The following is a 22316-nucleotide window of genomic DNA, read 5'->3' on the forward strand; positions in this document are numbered from 1 at the left end:
ATACCTTCCATAGCCCAGGTCACCATGAGCAAGGACACTTTCCATAGCCCAGGTGGCCACGGAAAGGGACACCTTCCACAGCTGAGGTGGCCACAAGCAGGGACATCTCCCATAGCCCAGGTGGCCAAAAGAAAGGACATCACCCATAGCCCAGGTCACCATGAGCAAGGACATCTTCCATGGCCCAGGTGGCCACAGATGGGGACACCTCCCATATCCCAGATGACAATGGACAGGGACACCTTCCACAGCTCAGATGGCCACGAGCAGGGACACCTTCCACTATTCCAGATCCTCCAAGCTTTGTCCAAAAACCAAAACCAGATTTTTACCCCAAATCCTGCCATGCCCCTCTCACATCCCAGCCACTCCTCACCCTCGCACGGAACCCTCCCCAAAACCCCGCCTGCCGCCAAGGCCACTCACAATCCTCCCCGGAATATCCGATGTAGGTGTCGGGCTCCGGGGCCCTGCCGAAGTCGTTGACAGCCTGCACCTTGATCTCGTAGGGGACGTAGATGGGCGTGTTCCACACCACGTGCCGCGTGCCCCACACCGTCTCGTTGCGCCAGCTCCCGCGGGGCTCCCGCCGCCGCCACCGCACAATGTACCGCAGGTTGGGCCCGTAAGCCTGAGTCGCATTCAGAGGCTTCAGGCAGAGCAAAACAGAGGAGGGAAAAGTGAGGAAGCGGAAAAGAAAATGATAATGAACCGAAAGATTCGTTGTCTTGATTTTTTCAGCCCTTCTGATTGTTTCTCATTTCTACGGGAGTTTTCTCGCGCTTGTAACAAAAACAAAGAGTGGTGTTTTGTAAACAACATCTTCCATCCAGGGGGAAGGAGAAATTGATGGACTTCTGAGTTGACCACTGGGGTCAGAGGAGTGTTACTCTTGTCCCCCAATCCCTGAACAAATTCCAAACCCTATATAAATCCCAAATCATAATAAACTTCCTCTTTCTCTGCTCACTTCTCAACCTGACGAGTAAGCGTAGTTCTTTTGTGTCATCCAGTGACACTGTTACATGCCTGACATGTTTTGGGTTCTGAAATTCCTTTCCCAGAGAATTTTCTGTAAACAAGAAACATGTTTTAGTAACGGCAAATTTGTTTACATTTTTTCCCTAGGAGGGACTTGTCATTAGAGGAAACAAAACAACCACACTCACTCATCAAGTGGAGAAGTGAGAAGAGAAAGAGGAAGTTTATTATGATTTGGGGTTTAAATAGGATTTGGAATTTGTTCAGGGATTGGGGGACAAGAGCAAAACCTCCCTGACCCCAGTGGTCAACTTAGAAGTCCATCAATTTCTCCTGCCCCCGGAAGGAATGTGTATTTACAAAATTTCACTCTTTGTTTTTGTTACAAGTGTAAAAAAAGATTCAGCAGAAAAATGTAAAACATCAGAAGGCTAAAAAATCAAAGCAACAGGGACTTCTTCTTGATGTCCCTCTGGTCTGACCAATGTGATTGAAGAAGTTTGTCTTCTTGTCACCAATCAAATTAGTCAGTGTAAAACAATATTAAAAAAAAGGACAGTTCCTGAAAATAAAGAAGTCAATTTCAGCCTTCTGAAGTCAGAGTCTTTGTGTCGTTGTAGTGTACTACAACATCACAGATTGGGTTTCTCCACCACAGAGATCCAAAAGTTCTGCTCTGTGGTGGAGTCTTATTCCAGGCTCTGTCAGCAAATCCCAAAGGAGGGCAAGGTTTTGTTCCCAAGGAGAGGCAGAAGGAGTTCTTGCCCTCCAGAAGTTCTTGCCCTCCAGGGCCAAGGCAGGACCAGGAAATTTCATTCACAAAATCCAGGATTTTATTCCTGGGACTGTTTGGGTTGAAAAGGATTTAAATTCCAGGCCCCTTCCATGGGCAGGGACACCTCCACTAGCCCAGATTCCTTATCTATACATTATATAAAATAAATCAAATATGTGCAGAATATGGAGTTACACAATAAATATCCCATATCCACTGTCCCCATATTCCAGTCTCTGTTCCTGCTGCTGTTCCTCCTCGCAGCTCATCCCTGATTTGTGGCTGACACCTGCTGGTGCAGGGAGCAAAGCAGGGGCGGCTCCATAAATCCTCTGAGCTGCTCAAGGACTTGAATTCGGGAAGCTGAGTCTGGAATTCAGCATCTCTGGGCGTCACATCTTTGACTTGTTTTATTTTAAATTTTTTGATTTATTCTTTTTATCACAGCACCAAAAAAAGCCGTTCTTGTACCTTCTGCTTTTTTAAATTCATGGAATCCTGGGATGGTTTGGGTTGGAAGGGATCTGAAATCCCATTCCCTTCCACTCCCATGAGCTGGGACACCTTCCATGATCCCAGGTTGCTCCAACCTGGCGTTGGACACTCCCAGGGACGGGGCAGTTCACAGATTTTCTGGGAATTCCATCCCAGCCCCTCCTCACCCTCCCAGGGAAGGATTTATTCCCAATATCCCATCTATCCCTCTGACACCCTGAACCCATTCCCCCTTATCCTGCAACTCCATCCCAAAAAGCATCCAAGGAGAACTCACAGTCCACGTTATCTCCATGTTGTTTTTTTGGGTCCCCGCCCCTTGAACTCCCATTGGATTTATTTCAGGACCTGAAATTCACATCGAAAACCAAAAGAATGAATTTTTCAATGTCAAAAAAAAAAAAAAGCAACCACTGAGTGGTTAAAACTCTGCAAGCCGAAAGTCCTTCCAAGGCAGAAGTTAATGGCCTGATTTTTCCAGAAGTTCCCATTCAGGTTAATGGGACACGAGACTCTCAGTCCTCTGCAAAACCAGGTCATTTATTTAGGAGGCTCTTTTTTGTTCCCCTAAATGTCCTAAACCTCTGAAAGGAAACCATTGTAGAGGGAGCGGAGTTTGTCACTTCGAGCCTGGAACACGGCAGGCACTGTCGGGAGCCAACACTAGATGCCAGCAGATCCTCCAAAAACCTCCCTGGAATGGGTAAAGGGAGAAACGCAGCAGAACTGCCCAGATTACTGAGAATTTCTCCCGTGAAATTTTCCCAAATATTCTCCGAGCAAAGCCCTGGGCAGACAAACTCGAGCCTTGGTTGTGGATTGGAGCTGGTTTTGTTCTTTTTGTCACGGAATTTGGGTGGGAAGGGATCTTAAAATCACACAATTCCACCCCCTGCCATGGGCACGGTCATCTTCCCCTATCCCAGGCTGCTCCAAGCCCCATTAAACTCGGCCTCGGACAGTTCCAGCCACATTTCTTCTGGATAATTTGTGCCAGGGCCTCACTACCCCAATGCCATTGACCAACTTTAACAGCAGCCAATCATTAATAATATTTGCACTTGAGTCTAAATTTCCTACAGATTTCTGAGCTTCCTGTAGCCTGAAAAGCTGGAATAATTCCTTCAGGAATCTTCCCTTTAAGGAAAAAGGGGAAAACCAGGTTTTCTATAATAAATAAGTGACTTTTGCATATATTTCTGTGTTTTGCTGAATCTCTGCTGTCACCACACAGACTTGAGAAGTCCATTAGAATTCCTTTAGGGATTTTCCCTTTAAAGAAAAGAAGGAAAATTGGGTTTTCCTATAAAAAAAATGAGTGACTTTTGCATAAATCTATGTGTTTTACTGAATCTCCGCTGTCACCACACAGACTTGAGAATTCCATGAGAATTCCTTTAGGAATCTTCCCTTTAAGGACAAGAAGGTAAATCGGGTTTTCCTATAACAAAATGAGTGACTTTTGCATAAATTTCTGCCTTTTGCTGAATCTCCACACAGGCTTGAGAATTCCATGAGAATTCCTTTAGGAATCTTCCCTTTAATTAAAAGAAGGAAAATCGGGTTTTCTTGTTAAAAAATAAATTACTTTTGGATAAATCTCTGCATTTTGCTGGCCTGAAGGACGTCACCCCACAGGCTTGAGAATTCCGTGAAAATTCCTTCATGGGACTTCCCTTTAAGGAAAAGAAGGAAAATCAGGGGGTTTTTTTAAATAAATGAATGACTTTTGCATAAATCTCTGCCTTTTGCTGCCCTGAAGGATGTCACCACACAAGCTCGAGAATCGCACACACAAAATCCCACCGCCAACCAATTCCCGGGATCGGGGTGGGGGGAGAATCTCCATGGACAGTGGCGGATTCCAAGGAATTCCCAAACAATCCCGAAAAGGGGAAAAAAAACAACTCACGTGCCCCATTGGTCTGGTAGCGCTCGGAGGGCAGGCTGGGCACACTGCTGCCCACATCGTTGACGGCGATCACGCGGAATTGGTAATTGACGTACGGGGAGAGGCTGAGCACGGCCGAGTTGACACTCCCGGGGTACCTGGAGTGGTTGTGCCAAATTCCTGGCTGCAGGCGGTCCTCCTCAAACTGGACAATGTAGTCTGGGGAAGAGCAAGAAGGGTTGGGATGGTGTTGTAAGTGTGTGCTGTGAAATCGGCTTTTTCGCGAGATGTGTGTGATTAATAACTTTGTCATAATCTTGGTTTTTGGGAATCCCCCAAATTAGGGGTCTTTTCCTTACAAAGTCCTGTGCCGAGGTTTAAAAGATGAATAGAACTTGCAGCTTCAGTCTTTAAAGATGTTTATTGAATTACTTGTCTCAAGGTCTGTGCACTGCCTAACACCAGGCTTTACACGCTGGAAAACGCTGCTGCCAAAAATGCTCCCCGGGCTTAGTGCTCAAGGTCTTTTAAAAGTTTCTCATCCAATTAACTCTTAAAGTGTACTATTTGTTTACAGTTTTGTGCCAATAATTACTATGGATTCTAGACATGCAATTTTTACATCAAATACATTTTGCTAATGTTTTTGTGCCACTGTCACAGCAGAAGATGGAGTCGAAGGAGAAGAAGAACTTAAGGCACCACCCAAAATTCTCCATCTTGCCCTCATCCACTCCCATTCTAAAAACCCAAAACTACAAAATTTCACCCTGTGACAAACTAAACTACTATCTATTTTAAATCTTTGTTGTTTTAATTCATTCATAAGTCCAACTTACCCATGGACTGAGGTCAAAGGCAATGCTTTCCTGGGGTGCTAGCCAGGGTCTCAGTCCCCCCAGGGCAATTTGAGAGGTTTTCCTCATGCCCTGGACTCCAACATGGTAAGGATATAAGTTTTTATTTCTGCTATTAGTAAAGAAAATTAGGCATAGTGGTATAGTGGTATAGTTGATATAGCAACTGTCTGTTTGGTCAGAATAACATCCAGTGAACGTGTAAAGAAGACCCTGCTATTGATAAAATATGCTTAAACTGTCTGTTTGTAGCTCTGGTTTCGTGCCTGAGGTGTTTTGGTTTTCTGAAATTTTTTTCCCACAAAATTTTCTGTAAACAGGAGAAATGTTTTTGTAACTGTAACTTTGTTTACATTCCTGTCCCTAGGAGGGGCTTTTTGATGTCCCTCTGCTCTGACCAATGTGATTGAAGAGGTTTTACCTTTGTGTCACCAATCAAATTGATCTGTGGAGAATAGTATAAAAGGGAGACACATCCCAAAAATAAAGGAGTCATTTTAAGCCTTCTGATGTTTGGAGTCTGTGTTGTTGTGGTGTACAACAACGTCAGCCATTAGTAAAGAAAATTAGGCATAGTGGTAGTCGTTGATATAGTAATTGCTTAAACTGTCTGTTTGGTTGGGATAACATCCAATGAACATGTAAAGAAGACTCTGCTATTGATACACCAACTGTCAGCATCTACCACCTGAAGAAAGCACAGACCAAGGCCCAGGCTGGAGGTGATAATGAAGACACAGCCTAAAAACACTCATGCTCTAAAAAGGCGGACCCAAGGAGGGACCATGCTAAACAGTTCCTGGAATATGGAAACTACTTTATGGAAAAATATGAATATTCAACACACTGATGAAATAAAAAAGGTAAATAAAGAAGGCCTCTGAAAGAGCAGGTTGTGGATTTTGCTGAATGCCAAGTCACCCGGCCGGCCGTACTTCCTTTTTGCTTAATCTGTTGCCTAATTGTCTTATTCTTTTTATTATTATTAAACCCATTTCTTAAAATTTACCAAGAAAGTGTTTTTCACAGATGGGAAGGGATTTTTCCCATCTTCCCATCACTGGGAAGAGGGAGGGGGATTTTGGGGCCGGAGGACAGACCTGTGATGGGGCTGTTGTTGTCATCTCCAGGGATCCACGTCAGCCTCACGCTTCTCTCGGCCAGGTCCGTCAGCTCCAAGTCCCGGGGGCGGTCAGGTCGTTCTGTTGGAATGGGATAAATGAGGCTGGAATTGTCCCAGGAGCAAGTCCTAGTTCCCACCACCTCTCCCAGTCCCATGGGCAGGATGTGCTCCAGGGCACAATCCACGTCCTTCAGCTCTTCAAGGGACCAGGGTGATTTTTAAAATATAAATGTGGTCATTTCTGACGGTGTGTTGGCTGGAAATCCTGCTCTTTCCCAGGAAAAATTCTGTTTTTTCAGGAAAAATCCTGCCTTTCCCAGAAAAAAATCCTGCTTTCCCCAGGAAAAACTCTGCCTTTCCAGAAAAAATTTTGCGTTTCCCAGGAAAAAATCCTATAATTCCCAGAAAAATCCTACTTTCCCCCCCAAAAAAAATGATGGGAAAGCACCACATGCTGGTTTAGGGGGATTTGTGACCTTACACAGAGAAATGCAAATGAACAGCAGAGAAAGGACACAAAACCTCAGTGGAAACATAAATTTGATAGAAATTCCCTGTTTTTTTTAAAATCTGGTCACAAGGCCCAGCTCATGCAACCACAGGAATAAATTCCAGGTAAAAATTAAGGGATTCCATGAGGGTTTGGTTGTGTTTTTTTTTTTTCCCATCAGGATATTCAAGCACAGGGAAAATGTGCAGTCAGGAGCTGCCACTGTGGGACACAAAATGTGGTGGAACAGGAGCTTCCTACCCATCTGGATGAGTTTTCAAGGACAATCTGGACAGGACTTGGAAAAATCAGCTCCTTCAAGGACAGTTTGAGCAGGACTTGGAGCTCCAGCTCCTTCAAGGACAACCTGGAAAAATCAACTCCTTCAAGAATAACTTTGAGAGGACTTGGAGCTTCAGCTCTGTCAAAAACTACCTGGAAAAATCAATTCCTTCAAGGACAACTTGGGCAGGACTTGGAGCTTCAGCTCCTTCAAGGACAACCTGGAAGTTTCATCCCCCAGTTTTTCCAGCTTGCCACCCTTTTCTCTTGGAGTTACTGGTGAGGGAAAAATAAAAGCCAAGGTGGAAAATAAAAGGGAGGGGACGAATTAGTGACAATTACCTTTGGGTAATTCTCTCGACCGGTTAGCGGGGATGGCTGCAAGGTAAGACAGTTTTTGTTAACAGGGTTAGTTTAAGCTTGGGTGGCCAAAGGAGCACCTGGCAAACATAAAGTTCCAGATTTCAGTGGGAACTGATCCAGTTTGGGAGGCAGAGCAGGAAAATCCTTCCCCCAGAGACCTCCGTTGCTTTACCCACACTCGGGGTTGGCGGCAAAAGGGAAATGTCAGCCTGATGAGGGGTTAATGAGGCATTAGGGGAGAGGAGGGGAAATAAATCAAACCCACGGGAATTATTTGGGATTTGAGATTCCTGTTCCAGCTGTGGAGGGGCACTGACAGGTTGTGGCATTCTCAGGAATTGGAGGGGGCCAGGGGGTGATAAATCCCTGTTTGCCAAGCAGAGCTTGCAGTGGCACAAATGGGGAATGGGGTGGATTTGTCCCTCCCTGTGCTGCAAAGAGGACACACAGAGGGGACACAGAGGGACAGGAGGAGCTGGCTCAGCCCCAATCCCATTGCTCAGCACCAATCCCACTGCTCAGCACACCAACACCCTAATAAATCCACCCCAAATTTAGGGATTTTCTCATGGATCTTGAACATCCACCCAGGGATACTCTGGGCTGTGTGCAACAATACCTTTTAAATGTTTTGCCCTCAAAACTCAGGATTTTTTGCACAAATAGGGAATGGGGTAGATTTGTCCCTCCCACTGCTGCAAAGGGGACACACAAAGGGGACACACAGAGGGGACATGAGGAGCTGGCTCAGCCCCAGTCCCATTGCTCAACATCCCACTAAATTCACCCCCAATTTTAGGACTTTTCTCATGGATCTTCAACATCCACCCGGGGATGTTTTGGGCTGTGTGCAACAATTCCTGTTTAATTTTGTGCCCTCAAAATCACCAGGATATTTTGCACAAATGGGGAATGGGGTGGATTTGTCCCTCCCACTGCTGCAAAGGGGACACACAAAGGGGACACAGAAGCACATGAGGACCTTGCTCAGCCCCAGTCCCATTGCTCAACACCCTGCTAAATCCACCCCCAATTTTAGGACTTTTCTCATTGGATCTTCAACATCCACCCGGGGATATTTTGGGCTGTGTGCAACAATTCTTGTTTAATTTTTTCCCTCAAAAACACCAGGATTTTTTGCACAAATGGGGAATGGGGTGGATTTGTCCCTCCCACTGCTGCAAAGGGGACACACAAAGGGGACACAGAAGCACATGAGGACCTTGCTCAGCCCCAGTCCCATTGCTCAACATCCTGCTAAATCCACCCCCAATTTTAGGACTTTTCTCATTGGATCTTCAACATCCACCTGGGGATATTTTGGGCTGTGTGCAACAGTTCTTGTTTAATTTTTTCCCTCAAAAACACCAGGATTTTTTGCACCATTTCACCACCATCATCCCAGAGGAGGCAGCGAATCCTGCAACAACAGAACCCTTGCTCTGCCAGCACCTCCCTGACCATCCAGGGGACAATTTTGGAGACCAGACCCCCTTTCCAGCCTGACCTCGAGGTCGGGGTGTCCTGTTCAAAGCCAAGCACTGGGCTGTGGGGTCAGGAGGGCTTTACCCAGCACGGTGAGATAGGCCTTGGCCAAGTCTTTGTCCAGCTCCGTGCTGGCCACACACGTGTAGTCGCCCTGGTCCTTCTCAACCACGCCGTGGATCGTCAGGCCATCCTCTTCCTTCTTCATCCTTCAAGGAAACAACATCCCAAAATTCTGCCCCAGCTTATTTAGGAAGCAGTGTTGAAGGCTGGATGTTTTGTCCCTGATAAAATCCAGCTGGAAACCCAACCAGAGCAAGAGAATGTCTCCGGTCTGGAGGTTTTATCAGCTGAGGATGTGCTGGGTTATTCTGGGAAGGCTCATTTCCTAAGGAATCACGCACCCTGGGGTGTATCTGGGGAATAATCACATTTTTAGGACAACAGCTGGCCTGGGGCTCGTGCCCTGGGATCAGATCTTGCCTCACAAGAAAGGGCAGTCAGGTGTGGAAAAGAAATTAAAGCTGTGCCAGCCACAGTAGAGAAATGTTAATTTTGGAGTGGCTCATTATGAATCCCCAGGTTTTATCAAGATGTCCTAAAATATCTGGGAATAGAACCTGCAGCAAAGTCTGGATTTACTAATAAATCAGTCAGAATTGCTGGAGGAAGCCAATGAGATTAAAAGTGTCAAAAACATTAAATGTGGCTTAGGTGGGAACCCAATATTTATCCCTGGGGACTCATGGAACGTTCTGCTATAAATCCAACAATTCTGGGAGAGGAATCCACGGGATTTTTGGGCACAGACCTGCTGCCCAGGTAGAGGGGGACATTGTCCTTGAGCCAGGTGACCATGAGCCGGAGCGTGGGGTCGTGCTTGACGCGGCATGGGATCCGGGGCATGTCGCCCCTCTTCACCACCTGGTCCTCAGGGCCCCTCACGATCCTGGTGGGGTCTGTGTGGGGTCACAAATGAAAAAGTCATGTTCCAAACCCCTCAGGACCCGCCATGATCCTTGTGGGGTTTGCATGGGGTCAAGGGTTATGTCCCAAACTCCTCAAGTTCCCTCACAACCCCTGGGGGGTCTGCACAGGGTGAAGGGTTATGTCCCAAACTTCTTGTGTAGCCCTCATGATCCTGGTGGAGTCTGTGTGGGGTCACAAATGAAAAGGTCATATTCCAAACCCTTCAGGACCCCCCATGATCCTGGTGGGGTCTGTGTGGGGTCACAAATGAAAAGGTCATGTTCCAAACCCCTCAGGACCCCTCACGATCCTGGTGAGGTCTACATGAGGTCGAGGGTTATGTCCCAAATTTCTCATGTCCCCTCCATGATCCTTGTGGGGTTTGCATGGGGTCAAGGGTTATGTCCCAAACTCCTCAGGTCCCCTCATGATCCTGGTGGAGTTTGCAGGAGGTCACAAAGGGTCATGTCCCAAAACCCGGGGGCTTGGCTCAGGGACTCAGTGGAGATCTGGGTTACTTGGGAAAGACAAGCACATTGGGGGTGTTTGTCCAGCTTTGAACAAATAAAATAATTTAACAAGTCATTAATTCATGCTGAGCCTTTAAAAAAAACCCATTTTTTGCAGTCAGCAGCTAGATTTGCTGAGTGGGGTAAAAACAATTCCAAAAATGTTTTATTGTCCTCGGCTAACCCTGAGGAACACTTGGCGTGTTGGTGGCATCTCCCAGCCTGACATCCAACCCAAGCCCTTCCACCATCCCCAGCCTTGGCTTTTCCCAACATTTAAATGGAATCTCCACCATTTTAAGGCTCCCAGCTCTGACCTGCTGGAAGATCAGATCAGCCGCAACCAACCCTCTTCACCTCAAGGAATATTCCTAATGCAACTTCCAGAAAATCCAAGATTTTGACCTTGACTACTTCTGCTGCAACTTCCAGAAGATCCAAGATTTTAGCCCCAACTATTTCTGATGCAAATTCCAGAAGACCCAAGATTTTGTGCCCCTACCTTTGACCTCCAGGCGGACCTGGGCCTCAGCTTTCCCCAGGATGCTGGTGGCCACGCAGGTGTAGATCCCCTGGTCCTCCTTCCGAGCCGTGAACATCTCCAAGCTCCCGTTCTCGTGGGCTTTGTAGTTGCCTCCATCCAGCATGTTCCCCTGGCCGTTCTTAAACCTCCCAACACCACAAAGAGCTGTTGGAAGGGAAGGAAAAGCAGGAAACCCACCCCCATTTCCCACCCCTCGGGATGGAGCGGGGTGGGATCCAGCTCTTACCAGCGCAGGGTGGGGATGGGGGACCCAAAAAAGGGACAATCCAGGCGGGTCCTGTTGTTCTCGATCACCCTGATCAGCTGGTGCTTGGGGCCCAGGATCCGGGGCTGAACATCTGTCAACAGTCAAAATTCCAGTCGTGGAGAAAGAGAAAAAATTGGATTCTGCTGCTCTTTTCCAGCCTTTTCCTCCTGTTTTGTTTTGTTTTGTTTTTGGTTTTTTTTTTGGTTTTTTGTTTGTTTGTTTGTTTGTTTGTTTGTTTTGTTTTATTTTGTTGTTGTTGTTGTTGTTTTGGGGTTTTTTTGTTTTGGTTTTGGTTTTGATTTTTTTTGGTTCACTTTTCCTCCCAGCACTTTCAAAACCCAGTAGAGCTTCTCCATTCCTGCTCATCTCCCATTCCCTCTCCTTCCAGCCTCATTTTGTGACTCGTATCCCTGGATTTGCCCAGCCTTTGCCTGGTTTGAATCCATGGCAATGGATTCCTGCTACAAAGCCTGAGAGAGTCTGATGCATTCCCTCAGAGCAGCAAAGGGGAAAACTCATGGAAAAAATTCTGCAGGGAAAAGAAGGCTTGGAAAAATCAAGTGTGACTTTTATGTGGGAATGTGGCGATGGGATAAAGGGGAATGGTTTTAAACTAAAATAAGAGAGTTTAGGTGGGATATTGGGAAGGAATTCCTGGCTGGGAGCGGGTGGGGAGGGGTTGGGATGGAATTCCCAGAGAAGCTGTGGCTGCCCCTGGATCCCTGGAAGTGTCCAAGGCCAGGCTGGACATTGGAGCTTGGAGCACCCTGGGATGGCGGAAGGCTCTGTCCCTCCTCCATGGCAAGAGGGCGGAATTTTGGATGAATCCCAGAACCAACTGGTTAGGAAAAGGTTAGAAAAGACCTTTAAGGTCATCAGGCCCAACCTACGACCCAACACTACCTTGGCAAGGAGCTCCACAGCCACAGTTTTAAGATGAGCTTTGAGCTGAGCTTTAAGGTCCTTTCCAGCCCAGCCCATGGATGGGATTCCATGGGAATTTGGGGTTTGAATACTCCCATTCCCGCAGGCTCACCCAGCCCATGGATGGGATTCTGTGGGAATTTGGGGTTTGGATGCTCCCATTCCCACAGGCTCACCCAGCCCAACCTATCCTTGGATTCCATGGGAATTGGAGGTCTTGGGGTCCCTGAAGGCTCACCCAACCCAGCCCGTGGATGGGATTCCATGAGAATTGGAGGTTTTGAGTTCCCTCAGGCTCACCCAGCCCAGCCCATGGATGGGATTCCATGGGAATTGGAGGTTTTGGGTTCCCACAGGCTCACCCAACCCAGCCCATGGATAGGATTCCATGGGAATTGGAGGTTTTGGGCACCCAACCCAGTCCATGGATGGGATTCCATGGGAATTGGAGGTTTGGCTGCTCACCCAGCACGCTGACGAAGGCGTTGGCCAGCAGGTAGCCGTGCTCGTTGGAGGCGTTGCACTGGTACACGGCGCTGCTGCCGATCTGCGTGTCCCGGAACACAATGGTGTCCCCAGCCACCTCCCGGCTCGGGTTGGGGGGAGACGCTTCACAGAATCACAGAACATGTAGGTTGGACAAGACCTCCAAGATCATCAAGCTCAACCCAGCCCTAACACCTCAACTAAACCATGGCATCGAGTGCCACATCCAGTCTTTCTTTAAATACATCCAGGGATGGTGACTCCACCACCTCCCCAGGCAGACCATTCCAGTATTTAATCATTCTTTCTGTGAAAAACTTCTTCCTAATATCCAACTCGTATTTTCCCTTGGCTCAGCCTGAGGCTGTGTCCTCTCATTCTGTCAGTGCTGCCTGGAGAAAGAGACTGACCCCCAGCTGTCCACAATCACCCTTCAGGGAGTTGTAGAGAGTGATAAGGTCACCTCTGAGTCTCCTTTTCTCAAAGCTTTTTTGTTTTTCAAAGCAAGGACAGCTCCTTCAGTTCAATTCCAAATGAAAATCCATCCCATAATGTCATGGAGAGTCTTCCCAGCTGAGCCCAGTTGGAAGCTGGTGATGGTGTGTGAGCTCTGCAGACACAGCTGGGAGCCACTGGGTGAACTGGGCCCATCCTGGACCAAGTGGGGGTTCACATAGAGCCTGCGGGTGTGTGAGACCCCACCAGCAGCTCTGGCTCATGCTCAGCCAGGAGATCCTTGGTTGGGATTTGGGCTGGGATTTTGGTTGAGATTTTGGAGAAGGAAGCTACTCTGGCTTGTGCTCAGCCAGGATACCCTTGGCTGGGATTTGGGCTGGGATTTTGGAGAAGGAGGCCCAGTCTGTCCCTCACTCACTTTCGATGGGCTCTCCGTTCACCAGCCACTGGATGGAGGGTTTGGGGTTCCCGTTGGCCCGGCACACCAGCCTGCCATCCTCGCCGGGGGCCAGGATCAGGTTCTCCGGCTCATCCAGCCAGTAGGGAGCAGCTGAAAAACAGCCCCACCCCAGTGACACGGGGACAGCAGCACCACCCCCAAAATCCCCCCTCCAACATTCCCTGGGGAATGAATGACATGGAAACACCCAGCAAGTTTCCTGGAATTTGGTGAAGGAGAGACCCCTTTCCCTCTCCTTGGCCACGCAAACCCACCACCATTTCTGTCAGTGGGATCCCATCTCCTGCTGCTTTTGGGCCCATTTGGACAAGATTTTAATTTGAAAAGAGGGAAGATTAAATGGGATATCAGGATGGAATAATTCCTTGAGAGAGTGGGGAGGGACAGGAGTGGAATTCCCAGAGAAGCTGTGGCTGCTCCATCTCTGGAAGTGTCTGGGTCGGACGGGGCTTGGAGCAACCTGGGATCATGGAATGTGGTAATTAATTTATAATTAATAAATCATAAATATTTTGCTGTTTCTAACAGGGAGCAGCCAGAAATTCCCTCAGAACCAGAGGTCTGAGCATGTGGAAATTCCAGCTGGAAGTGTCAAGGTTTCCCTCATCCCTCTGGATGGATCCCAGCTGGAAAAATAAATCCTGGGGCTGTTTATTTCACCTTAAAAATTGACTCTGCTCCCAAGCTTTGCTGTGAACTGGGATCACGGCAGGGGGTGGAACTGGATGACCTTTAAAATCCTTCCAACCCATTCCATGAATCCCTGAAGAACACGGACCCATCCCCAGGGAAAAGTCCCTGCCGTCCCTCCCGGCATTTCATGAATTTCCCTCCCGGCTCCGGGCAGCCAGAACCCCAAGAGGGAAGGTAAAGGTGACGTACCCTTCACTCTCACCGAGATCGTGTGGCGGATGCTGCCCATCTTGTTGGAGGCCAGGCAAAAATATTCCCCCGAGTCCTCCTCAGACACATTGGAGATGCGCAGGGCCTTGTTGAAGTTCTCCAGCTTGGTTTTGCCCACCGGGAGCTCTCCGCCTTTCTTGTACCACATGATGTCTGGTGCTGGTCTGAGGAATGGGGAGCAGGTCAGAGCCTTTTCCAAAGGCAAGGGAATGACTCCCAAGTAAAGGGTTGGTATTCCAAAATAAATTCCCACCCTGGGAACCGCTAAAACCCAGGGAGAAGGTCTGATCTGACTTATCATCCTCCTTCCCATCCTGCTTCCTATCACGGCCCTGAGCATTCCCAGCTGGTCAGGAATGGTGGTCCCCTGATGATGAATCAGGTGTTCTCCTCCTAATCCTCCTGGGAATGCAGGGTCATGGACTTGTGGAATGGTTTGAGGTGGAAGGGACCTCAAAGCCCTTCCCTGACTTTGGTTTGATGGTGTGGGTGGGCCACCCTTATTCCCATCACCCTCCTTCCCATCCTCCTTCCCACCATTGTCCCTAAACCACTGCCCTGAGCATTCCCAGCTGGTCAGGAATGATGTTCCCCTCCTGATCCTCCTGGGAATGCAGAATCATGGAATTCTGGAATGGTTTAAGGTGTAAGGGACCTCAAAGCCCATCCCTGACCGTGGTCTGATGGTGTGGGCAGGGCCACGAGCCCAGGAACACTTCTGGGGGACACAAATAACCTTCCTCACACAGTGGTGAGGAGCTCCCAGGAAATTCCCAAACTTTAGGACAAACCAGTGGGGATTTATCCTCGGACAAGGATCTGAAAATGCGTGGAAAACCTCAGCATTTCTGTTTGTTCATCGAGCAGGCTATGTTAAAAATTAAAAGGAGGGAATTATCCCTTTTTCCCCATCCAGGGGTTGATTCCTTGACCTGATCCGGTTGGGAATTGCCAGGATCTCCCTCTCCGTGGTACATACACTCCGGAGGCGATGCATTCCAGCAGGAGATCCACCCCTCGGAGCACCATCTGGCTGCTGGAGGTTCCGTAGGGATACATGAAGCTGGGAGTGGTTTCCGTGATCCCTCGGGCTGGAATCAGTGGGAAGAGAAGGAAAAACAAAACAAAAACAAAAACAAAAACAAAACAAAAACAAACAAGACAAAACAAAAAAAAAAACACGGGTCTTTTAAAAGTCTCCGGGAATTTATGGAAGGTGTGTCACCTCCCGGGATTCTGAACTCACCCGGGAATGTGCCTGGAAAGGAAAGGGGGGGCTCCAAATGAATTTAGGATTGCAGGAAAAAAAAAAAAAAAAAGGAGAGAGAGGAAGTTTGACAGGCAGGGAAGAGAAGGAGCAGCAGGAGGAGCTGAGCGTTGGGGACGGTCCCCATTCCATCAGTTCCTGCTTTTCCTGCCCTCTCTGCCTCTGGAAAATGGTCTGGAATCCGATGGAATTGGGAAATACTGATGGATGTAACATATAAGAATGGACAGAGGGAAAAATGGGCATGGAAAGGGTTTATTCAGACACGGAACTGCTTTTCCACAGAAATCTCCTGGATGTGGAGCTCCAGCAGCACCAAGGAGATTTTCCAGCTTTCCTAGAAACCTGGAAGGATGGTTCCCCTTGGAAAGGGACAGCTTAGCCACCAAAATGACCCATTTAGGGCTGGACAGGGAAGTTGACTGGGAAAAAAACAACAAAGGGAAGGCACAAGACGATTCCCTATGGATCCACACACAGCGAAGGCCTCTTTTCAGGGGGGAAAAAATTAATTATTCATGGCAAAAATTTCATTAAGAAGTGGAATGATTGACCTAGATCTGGATCAGTGAGGACAAAACAGGAGGAGATGGGCGGGAAAGCAGCAGCAGCAGGGAGGGAAGTTACGGGATTAGGAAAGGGATGGGACGGGAACAGGGACACAAAAAATCCTGGAGTGATCCATGGGGAGTGACCATCCTTGTGCTGGAGCAGAATGTGGGATGCGGCTTCTGCTGCCTCAAAATTTCCTTGGCTCAATGAGTGGGAGGCAACCAGGATTTGGGAAATTTGGGGAAACTTCCAGAGCTGCAGCAGGGGAAGGAGGAGGGGAGCGAAGACAGGAATTCTTCCCACAATTCCCACTTTACAAAAGGAAAACCCAAGCCCAGGATTCATCCATGGAATCCTTGGAATTGATTCCACACCCACATCCCTCGCAGTTAGTCAATTATGGATTAATGGATTACCAGGGCAGGAAAATCCCAACTTTGTCCCGAGTTCTCCGGGTCTATTTCCATCCCTACTCATTCCCGGTTAAACCAGCTCAAAACCCAGGGCAGAGCTCCCAAACCTCCACCACAACCGGGAGCTTCTCCCATCAAATCAGAAAAGTGGGAATGAATTATTTTATCGGCCCAAAACTGGCTTTGATCAGGATTTATTCCCACTCCAGATCCCGTGGGATAACTGGAAACACTAAGAGGAGCAAGCCGGATTTTACAAGCCTGTGTTAATGATGGCAATTAAAAATCAGGGAGATTAATTAGTACCCTCCTGGCTTTCATGAACCTAAGGACAGCATGGAAAAAAACCTGATTTTTGCCTCAGCACAGCACCATTAATAAATAAGAAATAGAAATGGATAAATTATAAATATTTTGCTGTTTCTAACAGGGAGCAGCCAGAAATTCCCTCAGAACCAGAGGTCTGAGCATGTGGAAGTTCCAGCTGGAAGTGTCAAGGTTTCCCTCATCCCTCTGGATGGATCCCAGCTGGAAAAAAAAATCCTGGGGCTGTTTATTTCACCTTAAAAATCAGCTCTGCTCCCAAACTTTGCTGTGAACTGGGATCATCCCAGAAATATCCAATTCTATCCTAGAGAAATATCCCAGAGCTGCCAACTGCCCCTTTCCCATCTAAAATTCCTCCATCAGTTCTGTTTTCTTGACACAGCCAGGGTCAAACAGGCTCAAGTTTTCCAAACAAAAAGAGAGGAAAAGGGACAAAACAGGGGTTTAATTTCATTAAAAGGGGAAAAAAGTGGGAAAGTCTCCTAATAAAATGTTCTGTTTATCCTTTTGGATCATTTTTCTTTGATAATTGCAGCTGATTTGCCATGGAATTCTAGGAATCATCACTCCGAGCCCTGGGGAAAAGGGATGGGTGACACTTCCTGCAGTTATCCCGGCCCTGGAGAGGAATTTGGGACAAGTGTCCCACAAATCTCCTGTGCCCCACATCCCCAGCAGCAGATCCCACGTTCTCAAGCTCAGGAATATCCTGGGAATAGGGTTCACAGCCTTCCAGAGCCCTTTTCCAGCTGCCTCTGGAGCTGAGCTGGGATTGTGGGGATCAGCACCCCAAGGAAGAACAGCCAAAAGCCCCAAATCCCCCCACCACCTTAAACCCTTGGGATTTTTCACATCCCAAAGCCTCCAGCATTCCCAGCCAGGTCATTCCAGGGAGGAACGCCGGGGCAGCAACAAGGAAAAGGACTGGAGGAAAGAATACTTATCCCCAGCTCATTAATTATTAAGTTAATTAAGGCCTGGGTTGGAGTCCAGGCCTGAACAGGGGTTGGAGAGGGGGATCTGAATCCTCTGGAGCCAGGGAGTTTTCCAGGGAATGTTACAACACGAACAGCAGGAAGTTTCCCCTGTGCACCCACGGAATAGAAGGACAGAGTGGGATTGTGAGGATAAAATCCCATTTTCCTGATGGATCGTAAGATCCCTTTTCCCTGAACAAAGACGTCCAATGGGAAATCCGGATGCCCAGGAAAACCCTCCCCCGGAATTCCCTTTGTGCCTGTCCCAGCTCTTGTCCCCTCCTTTCCAGGTGCTCCCACCAAAGCTGATTTTGCTGATAATCCTCTTTTCCCAGCCTTTTTTCCAAGTACTTCCAGCCCATTCCAGCTCTTCCTCCCGATTTTAATTCGGCTGCAGAGCCTTTCCCAGCTCCTCAGCATCCTGAAAACCCTCCTGCTCCCTTTGCCATGATCCCAGTTCCCTTGGCCGTGCCCTGGCCTGGCACATCCACACTCCAACTCTCCCTGCTCCCAGCTGGCAGTGCCCTACTTGTCCCCAAAAGTCCCCGCGGGATGGGAGTGGTGCCCTGGGCAGGAGGAAGCTCCGGCTCTGGCAGGGATTTCACTCCAGGACACGGTGGGGACAGCGAGGGGCGTTCCAGGAACTGACCCCGCACAACCCCGACCCCAAAAGCAGCAGGAAGTGAATCCTGTCCAGGACAGCTCCGGATTTCGGAGCAGTTGGAATTCCTGGTGGCTTTGGAGATGTGGTGACATTCCCGGGATTCCCTGTGCTCCCAAACCTGCCCCATCTCCTGCTCTCTAAAAATCCCACACTGCTGCCTTTGTTATCCCAACACATCCCTGACAATTCCCACCCCTTCCCAGAGCAGCCATCCTGGGGGTTTTTGTGCCTGAAAGCATCATTTAGGATTTTTGGATGAGTTTCTCCCAGAAGGGGCAGAATCCGGAGGGAATTCCCTGCCTAGATTTAGGATTTTGGGATGAGATTCTCCCAGAAGGGAGAAGAAATCCAGGGGCAATTCCCTGCCCAGACAAATTGGGGAGTTTGGGTGAGATTCTCCCAAAAGGGGCAGAATCCAAAGGGAATTCCCTGCCCGGATTCAGGATTTTGGGATGAGATTCTCTCACCAGGGGCAGAATCTGGAGGGAATTTCCTGTCCCAACAGAGGGCAGGAGCCTGTGGAAGCATCCAGCACATGTCCAACCTCACTGTACAGAAATCACCCAGATTTCAGAAAAACTCAAATATTCCTCTTTTTCTTCCCTCTGTTTCTCCCTGCCTGAGTTCAGCTGGAAATACCAGGAATTCTCCCTCTGGAAATGCTTCTTCTGGAGACACAGAAAAGAGGGATGAGGATCTGATGTTTAAATCCTGACCTTTACTGAGGGCAGGACAGGAGGGACCAAACCCAGCTCAGCCACGCGGGGCAGATCCTATAAACCCCAAACCTCCCAAGCCAGGCTTAACTCGCTTAAACCCCACTCAGTGGAAAGGGGGAGCTTTTTTGGGGTTTGTGGTGTCTTGGATGGATTTATCCTGATAAATTTTGGCAAAGCTGAGGCCAGGACGGGGAGATGGCGACAGCAAAGGGGACACGGGCAGGGAATGGGGTCAATGGGGTTAGGCGGGACTGGGTTAAGCTGGGACTCCCAAAGCCAGCATGGACTCACCGCGGTACATGGCGGGGGAATTTCCTAAAGACGTTTCGTTATGGGACTTCTCTGCAATTAAACAGAACACCGTGAGCAGGGCCGGGGAGGCGGGGGCAGCGTGGGAGGGGGACATGGGAATTCCCAAAAAGCAGCCAGGATGAGGGACATGGGGACATCCCAAAAAACAGTAAGGGTAGGGGACATAAGAATTCCCAAAAAAACCACCAAGGATGGGGGACAAGGGGACAACCCAAAAACCAGCAAGGACAGGGGACACAGGAATTCCCTAAAAACAGCCAGGATGAGGGACACAAGGAATTCCCAGAAAAACAGTAAAGACAGAGGACATGGGGAATTCCCAAAAAAGAGCCAGGATAGGACAGGGCAGGGGACACGGGGATATCCCAAAAAACAGCCAGAATGGGGGACATGAGGAATCCCCAAAAACAACAAGGATAGGACAGGGTGGGGGACAAAGGCCATCCCAAAAAACACTCAGGATGGGGGACATGAGAATTCCCAAAAATCAGCAAGGATGGGAGACACGGGGAATTCCCAAAAAACAGTCAAGGTGGGGGACATGGGGACATCCCAAAAACCAGCAAGGACATGACAGGGTGGGGGATACAGGGAATTCCCAAAATCCACCAAAGATAGGACAGGGTGGGAGACAAAGGACATCCTAAAAAATACTCAGGATGGGGGACATGGGAATTCCCAAAAATCAGCAATGATGGGGGACACAGGGACATCCCCAAAACCAGCAAGGACAGGACAGGGGACACAGGGAATTCCCAAAAAACAGCCAGGATGGGGGATACAGAGAATTCCCAAAAACCACCAAGGATAGGACAGGGTGGGGGACATGCGGAATTCCCAAAAAAATAGCAAGGACAGGATGGGATGGGGACACAAGGACATCCAAAAAACCAGCCAGGACAGGATAGGGTGGGGGACACAGGGAATTCCCAAAAATGAGCAAGGATGAGACAGGGTGGAAAACAAGAGGACATCCCAAAAATCAGCAAGGACGAGACATGGGGACATCCCAAAACCAGCAAGGACAGAACAGGATGGGGCACACAAAGACATCCCAAAAACCAGCCAGGATAGGACAGGGTGGAAAACATGGGGACATCCCAAAAACCAGCAAGGATGGGACAGGCAGGAGCAGGGATCCAAAAGCACTCGGAGTGTGGCGCCTTCCAGGACAAACACAGGGAGGAACAGCAGGAAAAGGGGCTGATTTCCTTCTCCAAGGGGTGGGAAGAGCAAAAAGGGTGGGAATTGTAGAGTAAATATTTCTCAGAATGTTTTTCTCCTTGGAATCTCTGGGGAAACCCAAAAATTGGAGCAATTTGGAGGGGATAATGGGGATTTTTTTTTTTTCTCTGTTTTTTGACTACAGAAATTCCACGTTCCAGCTGCTTTTTCCCATGGGATGGACACAGCTGGACAATGATGTAGGAAGACAAGGAGGAGATGAAATAATAACAATAATAATAATTTATTATTATTATTATTAGTGTTATTATTATTATAAGACCACAAACTGCTGAATAATAATAATAATAATAATAATAATAATAATAATAATATTTTTTAGAGCAGAACTCTAAAATCCCTTTTAGTTCCAAGTTAATTCATGGAGATTGTGTCCAGCTCCTCACTGAGGTGTTTATTGACCCTTAATTCCTATGAGAAATGAAATTAATCCATCATTCTGTGGGAAATGGGGATTCCCCACCCTGCCTTCCCCAGAATCCCAAATCCCGGTTTGGAGCCCAGGAACATCCTGGCACAGCCACATTCCTCATTCACAGCCTTTGAAGACTTAAATACCTGCCAGGGGTTAAGAGAACCCAGAAAATGCCCAACAGCTCCCAAAACTTGGAGAAACCTCACACAAATTCCCCCAGGGAAAGCTGATGACTCCCTGGAACTTTCCCATTTTCCTCCTGCATCCCATTCCATGATTTTTTTAAAGTGCTGGGGAAGACTTTTGGAAGGAGCCAAACTCAGGGACTGAGGCTGAGGTGATCCAAGAGCTTGGGACAAATACGACCTTGTCCCCTTCCAACACTTTGTGGAGAAAGAATTTTTTGTATGGGAAATAAAAGCCTCATTTCCAGAATTTTTAAGGAATCTTGGGGGTTCCGGGTGTGGAATTTGCCTCTGATCCTACAGGAATTGTGTCCTAAGGAAAACTGGAAGAGACCTTGATTTTCCAAGGTCTGGGCGTGAAGGGATGTGGGGACACCTGAGGGGAGCTCAAATCCATGAAAATCCACCAGGATTTCATCCAGGTCACTTCCAGAGCTGGATAAATACATGGGGATGGAGGTCTTGGAGGCTCCAAACCCCACAGATCTTTCTTTGCTGGGATTTTTCCCAAAAAATAAATGCCAGTATTTCCTTTGCCCAGCTCTACAAACAGACAAATATTCTGAATTCACAAATAATATCCAGAATTTACAAATGACATCTGGAATGAACGAGCTGCCCACATTCCCAGCACTGGAAAAGGACCCCTTGGAATGATTTGAATCCCTGATTCCCTACTCCAGCTTTGCACCGAGGAGGAGCTGCTACACCGAGGTGGAAAACTCGTCACTCCCAGGTCCCTTTCATCACATTCCTGTTCCTTTAAATTAAATTCCTCCCACCAGCACTCAGGAGTGCCTGGTGCTTCCAAAAAAAACCAGCCAGCACCTCCCAGCTGGATCTTCCTGGGATTGCTGGGAATGGAATGGGCTCCTGCCCAGTGATGGTTGATGTTCATTGACCCCCTGTGACATCTCAAGGTCCTCATGTCCCTCAAACTGGCCCCATGCCCTCTTCCAGAGTCATCCCAGTGCACCAGGAATTCCTTTTCCTTCAGGAA

At 48.1% G+C, this 22316-nt stretch overlaps 1 protein-coding gene across 5 annotated transcripts in view; it reads right to left on the minus strand.

Moving 5' to 3' along the window:
• The window catches only part of NFASC (neurofascin), a 71786-nt gene that overhangs the window by 42597 nt on the left and 6873 nt on the right, over positions 1 to 22316 (minus strand). For 2 of the 5 annotated variants that reach the window (XM_083878569.1, XM_083878568.1), the window contains exons 6-18: positions 19451 to 19501; positions 15220 to 15331; positions 14220 to 14404; positions 13296 to 13427; positions 12401 to 12544; positions 10991 to 11102; positions 10723 to 10889; positions 9554 to 9701; positions 8827 to 8951; positions 6100 to 6201; positions 4164 to 4361; positions 2529 to 2599; positions 427 to 649 (exon numbers count right to left, since the gene is read on the minus strand). In XM_083878569.1, the coding sequence (XP_083734695.1) occupies positions 427 to 649; positions 2529 to 2599; positions 4164 to 4361; positions 6100 to 6201; positions 8827 to 8951; positions 9554 to 9701; positions 10723 to 10889; positions 10991 to 11102; positions 12401 to 12544; positions 13296 to 13427; positions 14220 to 14404; positions 15220 to 15331; positions 19451 to 19501 (1770 nt within the window). Of the gene's footprint in view, positions 1 to 426; positions 650 to 2528; positions 2600 to 4163; positions 4362 to 6099; positions 6202 to 7236; positions 7273 to 8826; positions 8952 to 9553; positions 9702 to 10722; positions 10890 to 10990; positions 11103 to 12400; positions 12545 to 13295; positions 13428 to 14219; positions 14405 to 15219; positions 15332 to 19450; positions 19502 to 22316 lie in introns of all 5 variants that reach the window. The other 3 variants (XM_083878570.1, XM_083878567.1, XM_083878566.1) reach the window with 2 other exon arrangements.

Source organism: Zosterops lateralis, assembly GCF_965231275.1.
Source record: "Zosterops lateralis genome assembly, chromosome: 26".
Classification (NCBI taxonomy): domain Eukaryota; kingdom Metazoa; phylum Chordata; class Aves; order Passeriformes; family Zosteropidae; genus Zosterops; species Zosterops lateralis.